The sequence below is a fragment of the Notamacropus eugenii genome, chromosome 6 (genome assembly GCF_028372415.1).
Source record: "Notamacropus eugenii isolate mMacEug1 chromosome 6, mMacEug1.pri_v2, whole genome shotgun sequence".
Taxonomy (NCBI): Eukaryota; Metazoa; Chordata; class Mammalia; order Diprotodontia; family Macropodidae; genus Notamacropus; species Notamacropus eugenii.
The window spans coordinates 378,695,567-378,706,431 of NC_092877.1; the positions used below are offsets into that span (position 1 = coordinate 378,695,567).

General features: G+C 49.9%; 1 protein-coding gene across 1 annotated transcript; it reads right to left on the reverse strand.

The window, feature by feature from the left end:
* Positions 1-1,538: 1,538 nt before the first annotated feature.
* DTYMK (deoxythymidylate kinase) lies at positions 1,539-8,268 on the reverse strand. Its single transcript, XM_072618778.1, has 5 exons — positions 7,979-8,268; positions 7,143-7,251; positions 5,947-6,037; positions 4,085-4,282; positions 1,539-2,839 (listed from the first exon to the last, which is right to left on the reverse strand). The coding sequence occupies exons 1-5, from the start codon at positions 8,106-8,108 to the stop codon at positions 2,729-2,731; spliced, it is 639 nt and encodes a 212-aa protein (XP_072474879.1). The 5' UTR covers positions 8,109-8,268; the 3' UTR covers positions 1,539-2,728.
* Between the last annotated feature and the right edge of the window lie 2,597 nt (positions 8,269-10,865).

The following is a 10,865-nucleotide window of genomic DNA, read 5'->3' on the forward strand; positions in this document are numbered from 1 at the left end:
TAGGAAAGGTCTGTGACATGGAGTCACTACTAACTTGGGCAGTTTCGGTGCCAGTGGGCACTCCATCTCAGGTACTTTGAAGAATGTTTCCTTTCCAACAAGGACCACACATACATTGCTGGCTGTAGCACCATGAGAGAACGGGGAGAATCGGTTAAAGAAGGAAACAGAACCAGGTTCATTGGAAATTGGCTAGCAGAAATGGCCCCAAAATACTTCTCACTTCTGGCTGTGAATCCATTCACCAGAACCAAAAACTGTCTGCTCAGCAAGTGAAACAGAGGCAAACGTTGGTGTCTGTGAAACACGGGGTGACAGGAGAGAGCGTTTGTATGTGGTTAATCCACACCGCTTCCTTAGAAACTCTATTCTCCCATTCATCTCCTCAGGGCGTTCCCCACCTCCACCCCAATTACTCCCAGAACTGATCTATCAGGCATTAGAAGCGACCGAATAGATGTCCAGATTAAGTTACCTTGAAGATGTTCATGGATGGAACCCAGCTTTCCTTCAGTCTCAGCAATGAAGGTGTCCTGGCTGGGCTCCTTAGGAAGGCCTCACCTCTCTCTACATCACGTTAAGAGGTTATTAGTGATTGAAACAAACACAGATCAGTGTAACCCTGCTACTGCTTGGACATCTGTGTCTTTTAGACATTGGTCTCAGAGGAAGACCATCTGTTTTCTGTTCATCCTGACATGGAAAAAGAGAATTGCCGTTCACAGAAAGCTAATTGGATAATTTTACCCCACCCACTCCAATATGTCTGTCGTACTGACCACGCTAGGGAGACAGATTTTTCTGGGTTGTGACCTTGCTCCCACCCACCTCACTTTCCCCAGGACTGGGCTTCATTGGGGCTTTTATTTCAGTAACCCTGTGAGGAGTTCTTAACATAACCCAATTACTGTAGACTGAAGCCATACACTAACAACTTCCTGCTTAAAATAAACTTTCACATTCTTCCTTTCTGAAAAGAGCCGTCAATTCAATTCACAGAATATTTGAAATTAAGCTACTTGGTACTTAATTTGTAATAAGGATACAAATAAAAACAAGTGACCTCATTTTAGAAGGCTGTTAGGTACAATGTTTCTGTTCCATTGACAATCTTGTACTGTAGTGGAACATCTCGGTCTCCAGCTGGTGCCAGTCAGTGGTGCTCACCAAGTCTCCCTACTCTGTTATCCTTACTCGCTGAGCCTATACTTGCTTGTAGTCCAGAGCTCAGTCCCAATACTCAGGCAGACTTAGAAGAAGCCTGCCTTATCTTAGGGTGTATGCAAGTAACAATCAGAAGCTTCAAGGGTGGAGAAGAGTACCCCTAAAGGGCCAGCTTAAAAGCCAAACACCAAAGATTAGGGCCACTGTGGTGTTTGGCTAGTGGGCAGAGGTGGGGGTTTCCTGCTGAATGCCAGTCACCCCATCTCAAAAAAAAAAATAGGCAACAGGAAATGACGCAGATCGAGAATCTACTGCCTGTTCTGATTTCTCTTTCCCTGCTCCTTTGGAGAGAAACGTCAAGACATGATCCTTGATCTTGACCAAATACCAAATGAAGCCTTTATTTCATGGTGACTTACAAATACAAATTTTCAACCTGGCAAGCTTAAAGAATTATAAGACATCCATCCCCAATAATTAACAAACATTTGCAACAGGAACCACATTTCTCAAGTCCTCTAAGGTTTACAATCTTGATGATTGCCCTGTGGGCCATGTACCACATGCTTTATCCTTGTTTTTCAGATACAGAAGCCAAGGCTAGAGAGGTGACCTGATGTTACTTATAGCCCAAGGTCAGAGGTGGGATTTAAAGCCAGCTCTCCCATTCTTCCCAATAGGTCCTACTGGTTGCCCTCCCCACTGGTGAAGGTTACCTTTCAAGTCACTAAAGTTTATGTTTATTCAGGATACTTAAGAATGTAGACCCAGCTGGTGTATTTATGATACAGTATCCACCCTGAGGCAAAATTCAAAGCAAGAACTGACTTCTGGAAGATGGTGGGGCATGGCCAAGACTCCCTCATAGCAGCCTTCAGGTGCTTCTTGTGCTAGCCACACTTGGGGTTTAAGATTCCACATTTTGAACCCAAAGAGAAGGGGTAGGAAACATAAAGCTTCCCAATTGAACACACATTTCTGTTGAAGAGAGCAGGTATTCATCCTCAAAGGATGGCTGGTATTTTAAAGGACATCAGGCAGGAATGTGAAGACAACTGGAACTTTCCAGAAAGAATACTATCATACAGTTCAGGTTAATGTTGGGGCTGAAGTTGGCTTAGATGATCCACAATTATTCAAACTTAGCACTGATACTAAAAAACTAGATCAACCAATTAATTTATCTCAATAATACTTTAATGATTCCAGTTAAAAACAAGGCTGGGAAAGGAAACTAAACAGGGCTAGAAAGGAAGGAGAATGAATGCTTTCTCTAATCCCAGAACTGGGAAGAAATCCTAAATCACTCTTCTGGCTCAGCAAAAAGCTATTTCCTGTCCACAGCCCTGAAAGGTGACTCTGGTCCACCATCTTCTTTATGCCTTATTCTGAGGCTCACAAGGAGCGCTGCAGTGCCCCAGCTCAGATAAATAAATCCAGGTTAGGCCTCCTGACATACTTCATGGCCATCCAACAGCTTTGTCCTTTTCAGCATTTTCTTCGGGTGGGCAGAGCTGAGGTGCTCCCCCTTCTTCCTGCTGAGCAGAGAGCTGGCGAGCTGGCCCTACTTCCATAGCTCTCCCACAGGTGTCTCTTGGACCATTTGAATGGTCTCTTCAGAAAGGGAGTAAATCTTCTTGTGTAAGTCTTCTATGCTTTGAGAAGCACTGATGGTCTGTTTCACCATAAGGACATGAGGAAGGAAAGAACAAAAGGGATGAGATTTTTCAAGAAAAGAATGGGTACAGAGTTGGAGGTTTGGGATGGGAACACCAACCAAGAAAGGAGGAGCCCCAAGTAACTCTCCTTTGTCCCACCATGCTAGGCTTACTGATACTTAGGGCAAAGAAATACTCCTTGGACTGGAGCAGGCTAAAACTGAAAACCACATGCCAGACCTCTAGCACCCAACTACACACTGGTCTGGTACAAATTCCCCACAGACTATTTTTAACATTCACTTTCATAAGCTTTTGAGTTTTAATTTTCTGTGCCTCTCTCCTTTCCCCCTCAAGACAGTGTGCAATCTGATATAGGCTCTGCATACACATTCTTATTAAACATATGAAGCTAGTGAATCTATAGTCTACATATTCACACAAGAAGAGCCAGCATTTATACAATGCTTTAAGGTGTGGGACTGGAATCTAGAAGAGAGGTGAGGGTTTGACAAACACCTGGGGGTCATATGTATGGAGATAAGTGAGCCCATGCGTGCTAATGAGATTGCCAAGGGAAATGTTGTAAAGCAGGCTCAGGATTGACCCTTGGGAGAGCACCCCCCAGGACAAGGAGAATGATGTTCCAGTTAAGGAGACTTAGTAGGATGGTCCAACAGAGGGAAAGAAGGTGTGGGCTCTACTGTCAAATGCTGCAGAGACAGGACATAATGGAAGAGGCTCAAGAAAAGGCCAGGGAACTGGGCAATTAGGAGCTCACTGGTCATCTTGAAACAAGTGGTTCCTCCTAAGCTGTGAGGCTGGCAGGCACAGGGAAGGGGGTGAGAAGGGAAGGCAAGGCGAGGACCTGGGCCATCAAGCAGAGAAGACTAATGCTGTCAAAGGAAACACGGATGGGCTTGGTGGGGTGGAGGGAAGGGTTTTCTGTTTTGTTTTCTTAAAATACAGGAGTACATGAGGACATGGTCATATCTGTAGGAGTGACGAGAGGCAGGGGTGGGAGGGGATCAGAGCCATGGAGCTCCAGTGAGTCAGGAGAAGGGGGCTTCTGCAAGAAGAGAGAACAGGTCATGAAGCCAGGGGCTCATGACACGAAACTGGAGAGAAGAGACGACTCATGAGATCAAAGTGAGAGACGAGGTTCCCTCCTGGGAATGAGACACAGGGATCCCCCAAAAAACTGTCTAGTCCCAGGGGCTGATCCTCTGCAGACCTGGCTGACCCCAGGTGTTTCCTCTCACCTTCCAGTTTAAAGAATTGTCTTTCATCAGCTGGTAGAAGCACTGCAAGGCTTTCTCCTGGAAAGCGTTGTTTTCGTAACGCTCGATGCCAAAGTCTCCCCGTTTTGCTGCTTCCTGAGAGCTCAGCTGAAGGAAGATGATCAGATCTGGCTTGGGAAGCCCCACATCAGGCTGTTTACACCAGTCTATTGAGAAATTCTGACAAGAGGAAGCAGACAACAGAAAGCCCCACAGGTCAGAGAAGAGACAAAGGCTCTTAGGTCTTTTAATCAAAGAGAAAATGAGGCATGGGGAGCAGGATTCCGGTAGAGTTCATGGAGTAGCAGGGAGGTCACATGTCTTTTATAAGACTGATATAGAGCTCAAAGGTACTCCTTGACCCCTAGTTCTTTTAATAGTGGTGGCATTCAGTCATTCTGGGCCTATGTGAAGAATACCATCCTACTCGTAGGATCTGGTTATCAGGCAGCTGGTCAAGGTGAGGCAAACAGAAGCTGAGCACCATCACAGAGGGTAACGCTATGGTAAAAGAAGGCCTGCTCTGGAGTTGAAAATATGTACAAAAAATACTCTGACAGTCAAAATGAGTAAACTATTGAAAGGAATATACCAAAGACCATCAAGCTCTGAAGTTTTATTATTTTTGCGATGTTCGGTTTTTTTAAAATACCAACTATTGTCATATATAAAAATCAAGAGCATTACCATTATGTGTATAGGTGCTTCTAGTATCCCCTCAGCCTGGATTTGGGCTCTGTCCCAACTCTAGGGTCATGGGGACTTCCCATGACAATGGCCAGACCCAACAGTGTGTCTTCAGGCCTTAGTCCACCCTCTGCACCCTGCCTTCCCTCCTGACACCATAAATGCTCATGTCCTTCCCTGGCCCTCCCATGGGCGTATTCCCCCAGAGTCTGACCTCAACTGCCTTTTCCACTCTCTCCACACTCCCCTCCTCAGCAAGCTTGAGGCCTGCCAGTTCCAAGGACTCACACCTTTCTCACCGCAGCCTGCACCTCCCGACCCTCAATGTCTCTTCTCATCAGTCCCTCAGACCCAGTGCTCAGATTCCTTCTGCCGCTACAATTTCTGTCTGGAACACCATGCTAGCCTAGGCTCCCAGGGGTGACTATCTTTCTTTTCTCACCTTCCTATCTAATCGTTCAACAATTCCTTTTGATTCCCCCCCCAGAAGGCCTTTTTAATGCCTTTCTGCTCCCCTTGCCTCTGCTCCCTTGCCAGGCGGCAGGGCCAAAGAAGCCACTCAGCCTCTTTCCTATGAACAAGGAGGCAGACAGGAAAGGTGCCTTCTACCATTTTGGCCATGTTTCTCTCTCTTCTCAGGGGCTGCCTATGGAGGACAATTCAAATTCCTCAGCCTGGCATTCAAGGCCCACCAGCCTCAAAAAGTCTCCTCTTCTAGCCACACCTTGAAACTCTCCCTTCTAACCTCCACACCACTGACTCCAGGGCCTCCCTGTACTCCACATGTGCCCAGCATCCTTATCCCCTGGGCTTGCACTTTTACCCTTGTCTGGAAGGCCCTCCCCCTCCAAGCCAAGTCCTCCAGGAAACCTCTCCTGGATGTCTGCCTTGGGGTCCAGCTTTGCCCTTGGGCCCCATGTGGCATCCTGTTCCTTTTCTCTCTAGGGTATTTATCATGCCATCCTGTCTGCGTCAGCCGTGATGGCATCTTCCCCTTGACCAGAGCAGAAGCTACTTAGAGGCAGGACCACATGTCTCATCTGAGCTTCGTATCTTTGTTCCTCAGTCCCTCAGTGTTCAGGATGCCGCAGGGGCATAATTAAGAGTCACTGCTGTAATTGTTAGAAGGTGGAGGCAGACAAGCTTTGATCACTCACCTCTTTTGCGCTGGTAAAGGCTACCCCGGAGAAGGCATACCTGTCTACTACCAGGGTGATGCCTTGACTTAACTTTTCTTTAATTAATGGTCTAGAAAATAAAGAAAAGAAGGATCACCCTTTATTCCAAATACTCCCAAAATTTTTAAAAATTTTGTCTGATGCCCAGAGGAGGGCCTCCACAGAGGTAGGGAGATCTTAAAGGGAGAACACAGGACAACATGATAAGAAGGGACAGGAGAGGGAGGGAGCATGTGGGTACTGTGTCGGCCCAGGGCCAACCCACCCCACTGAAATCACAGACCTTCTAAAGTGCCCAAATTCAGACCAAGATAGAGGACACAAGCTTTACTGAAGCTCTGAGGCCTGAATGTACATAGTGAATACAGTCTTGGAATTGAAGCCCATATTAGAGTAAGGCCCAACCAAGCACAGACTAGGGAAGCCCAACACACTATGGTAGTCTGAGTTGTTGCCAAAGGAAGGCTCTCTGTGAACAGAAGCAGGGAGAAACCACCCTGAGAAGTTTAGAAAGCAAGTGAAAAATAAACAGGTGTGGATGAAGAGCATGCTCTAGAACCTTGGAGGATAAGGAGAATACAAGTAAGTCCTTGTGTTTGCTCTGAACAAAGGATACCTGGCAGGCAAGTTAAGGGGAGAAGCTGATAGTGCAAGAATCAAACTGAGAGCAGCAGGCCCAGAGGATGGGGTTGAAGGAGCAAGAGGACATAGCTGGGGCCTCCAGCTTCCCAGGAGGCAGTGCCGGAGTGAGGGGCTGGGGGGAGGGCAAGATCCCCAGGAGGTGCCCCAGAGGGTGCGCTTGGACTGCCATCACTGGAAAAGGGACACTGCTGAGGAAAAGAAGCACTGACCACAGCGACCTTTTCCGGAAAAACAGGCTGGATGAAGCAAATTGTAAATGGAGCAACCGCTGGTTACATCTGTTTTCTAGTAAGCCACAAACAATAGAAACCCAACCTCTGGGCAGATTTCTCAATTAAGTTACATGAACAGGTCAGGCTGTGGCTTTGATTATAGCCACAAAAGTACCCACATCTCTCTCTCTTTGACCTGACTTCCAGATTCAGGCAAAACTGGTATTCCCTAAAAAGGAAGCCTATGAGGGCAGGGTATTTAAGAGGACCGCGGTGAGTCTGGCCACAGCGCTCCTGGGAGCGCCGGCATCTTTGCCTTACACCTGTTCCCATCGGTTTGCAGAAAAAAGGAGATGCACTGTGTGATCCTCCATGTTGTTCTTCCTCTCCAGGTAAGAGCTCAGCAGTTTGCCAATCTCTGTGGATCTGTCTGTGAGGAAAATAATTAGATTTGAGAGGAGGAAACGCTGCAGCCTGAACACACACACACGCACAGACAGAGACACAGACACACACTCACACCCGGCTTCTTGGTCTGCAAAGTTACATTGTTTCACAACGCTGATTACTTCTGCAAGACATCTTTTGGTTACTTTGTTACAAGGCACAGCCCCCTGGAGAAGAGCACTGAGCGGGCGGAATACGGTGGTTTGCTAAACTCAGGTGATGTAAAAACAGAAAGGCCATAAAAAGGAAGTGACCGGGAAAGGCTGGGGTTTCTGGGAGAACTGCGTGCGCAGCCCCACGGGGATTCAGTCTGAACCCGAGGGCTTTGTCCAACCGCTTTTCCGATACACTGGAGCACTATGAGATCTTTACACGTGGAGGATCGGGAGGCTGCGGGGCCGGGCAGGAACGGAGAGTGGACAGTGGGCCGGGCAGCGCCGGACTTGGGCCCTCCGGACAGGGGTCAGCCGAGGAGGCCGAGCTCCGGGGCTGCGGCCGGGGCAGGGAGGGGACCTTGCAGCCAGCCAGGTGCGGGGCGGAAGGAGGACGGGAAGCCGACTTCCCCACGCGACGTCGCTCTCTCCATCACCTGAACCTCGGGCCAAGCAGGGTCCCGGGGGGCATGGTCCTGGCCCCAGACCTCGCCGAGCCTACTGCGCAGGCGCGTGGTTCTCCACCCTCCCCATCCCAGGCCTGGCTCTGCCTCCTACCCGGGAACCTGAGAAGCTCTGCCCGCCGTCCGGACTCCAGCAGGGCCGCCACAAGCTTCCGGCACTGGGTAGTCTTCCCAGCGCGATCCACGCCCTCCAACACGATGAGGGCACCACGCCGCCCCGCCATGGCTGCACGGCTACCCCGTTAGCCCAGCTACCTCTCTTCTTCCCGCCAAATGCCAGCGGGGGGGCGGGGAGAAGCGGAGGGGCTGCCCATGCTCAGTGTCCTCTCCTGCTGGGGCTTGTGGGCCGGTACAGGGGCAGTCTCCCTTGACTGCGCATGTGCATGCTCACTTCTCGCTCCTCCCCTTCCCCCGCCTCCCGCAGTTGGTGGGCGGGGAGAGGACTCTGGTTGTGCGCATGATCATTCCCTCGCTCTTTGGCCTTGGCCTTAGGGCCGGGGAGTTCGGGACTGGGAAAGGACAGGTGGCTGTGCGCTCACTTCCTGAGCACTAGGTGGCGCCAGAGGGACGTTTCGAAAGCCGTAGCGGGTGTCTGGGGAGGCGGGTCACTCTCCTGTCTGGGCGTCGCTTGGCTTACCTGTAAAACCGAGATAAAGACGCTGTCCCAGACGCGGGTGCTGCGACGTCCCGCCCCGTCCGGCCCTCGGCCCCCGCCTCTCGCGCCGGGACCTGCCCGCCCTGGGATCGGCCTGCCCAGGTCCGCGTCCGGGCTGCGCTCTAGTGTCGGTGCCGGGGCTGGGCTGGGATGGCCCGGGAAGGACTCCACGGGCTCTGCAGCCCCAGGCCGAGCTCAGCAAGGCCAGCCAGCCTTCTGCCCAGGGTGCGCTTTCCAGGAGAGCCCACGGAGCCTCCCCGCCTCACCTCCGGCGCTGGTCCTCGAGCTCTAGTCTCGCCGCGTGCAGAAAGGGCCCACACCGGGACAGTCGGACTCAAGAGGACAAGGAGTCCGCTCACCCGGCCTCCCGTCGCCCGTTTAAGATGCGTTTTCTCTTTGGGTTACTGTGTTAGATATGTCCCGGCTACACTCTGGTCTCGTTGGACACACGTGGGGTCTGGGCTGGGGAGTCCCGTGACTTTGGGCCTGCTCCTCAAGTCTGTAGGATCTCGCGTGTTTCCCTTCACAGCCTTTGACAGTGGTTCCTTTCACAGTGGTTGTGAAATAAAGCCACGCAGAGTGCCCTCCAGAACGCACGCTGGTTCTGCGACACTACAGCAGACACCTAGAAACTAAGAGATACACCCGGGGTAAATTCGGGGAAACAGGGAGGGCACTGGCTTCGGGGGTGGAAGGACAGCTTGCCCAAGATGGGAGCTGAGTTGTCTGAAGAGCCCCAAAGAGCCTTCCGAGGGTGAGAGCAGCCTGGACTTTAAAATCGCAAAGAGTGACCTGGCCCCAGAGCCAAAGGCTAAAAGCGCTGTCTGACCCTTGGCTCCTTCAACTTTCCACTCCCTCTAGTTTGTGAACTCAGGTCCTCCTGACTCCTGCACTGGTGCTCTCTCCACTGCACCACCTCAGACACTTGACACTCACTAGCTGTGTGACGTTGGGCAAGTCACTTAACCCTAGTTGCCTCATCTTGGGTCATCTCCAGTCATCCTGATGAATATCTGGTCACTGGATTCAGATGGCTCTAGAGGAGAAGTGAGGCTGGTGACCTGCGTGGTCTTCTTCCGCAACGAAGGAGGAACACACACACACTCTAATTTGTAAAGGCTGTACAGCAGCCAACACCCAGGAGGTGACAGCGGAGAGGAGGCCAACCCAGGAGGATCCTGACTTCTCAGGAGAAGGCACAGAGGAGCCCAGCAGTGCACACAGCCATCTGCAGACTCCAAGACAGTGCACCTCCCAACGCTGGGCAGCGAGGTGCTGGGTCCGGAGTCGGAGACACGCAGCTTTCTGAGCCCAAATCTGGCCTCTGACACTTCCTGGCCAAGTCACTCCACCCTGTCTGCCTCAGTTTCCTCATCTGTAAAATGAGCTCATGAAGGGGATGGCAAATTGCTCCAGGATCCCTACCAAGGAAACCCCAAATGGGGTCACGGAGAGTTAGACAGGACTGGAAAACAACCTCCCAGCTCTGGGTGCCTTCCCTCGATGTCCCCCCTGCCTGGGAGGCTCTCCCTCCTCATTTCTGCATTCTGGCTTCCCTGACTTCCTTCAAGTCCCAGCTAAAATTCCACCTTCAAATAAAAGAACCTTTTCTGATCTCCCTAAATCCTAATGCCTTTCTTCTATTGATTATCTCCGATTTATTTTGTCAATCATGCAAACAATATGGAATTGTTTGCACATTGTCTCCTTTCTTAGACTTCGAACTCCTTGAAAGCAGGGGCTGTCTTTTACCTTTCTTTGTATCCCCAGCCCTTAACTCAATGCTTGCCACATAGCAAGTGTTTAATAAATGCTTATTGACTGACTGATATTGCACATTTAAACATCAATGACAGAAGAGGGATTCTATTTGGGATGAAACCTGAGAATCAAGTATTATCCTGGCTAAGTATGGCCCTGTCTTCTACATATCCCCCTTAACCAGATATATTCCCTAAATAAGTTGAGCAATTCAAGTCAATAAGCACCTAGTAAGTGCTTGCTGTGTACCAGACACTATCCAAGGTGCTGAGAATGCAAAAATAAGATGCCCTAAAAAGCTTGCATACAATTGAAGGAAACAACATGTACACATATAAGTTGATATAAATATATATATGTATGTGTATACATACATACATATGTGTATATATATTAAATTCAAGTGAATTTTGGGGGGTGGGGAAGTACGAACACCTGGGGAGAAAAGGAAAGGCTTCACGTTGAAGGTGTCACTTAAGCTGAGCTTTGGAGGAAGCCAGGAAGAAATGTATTCCAGGCCTATACAAAGTCAAATCCAGAGAGAATGGTCTGATTTGATGAATGG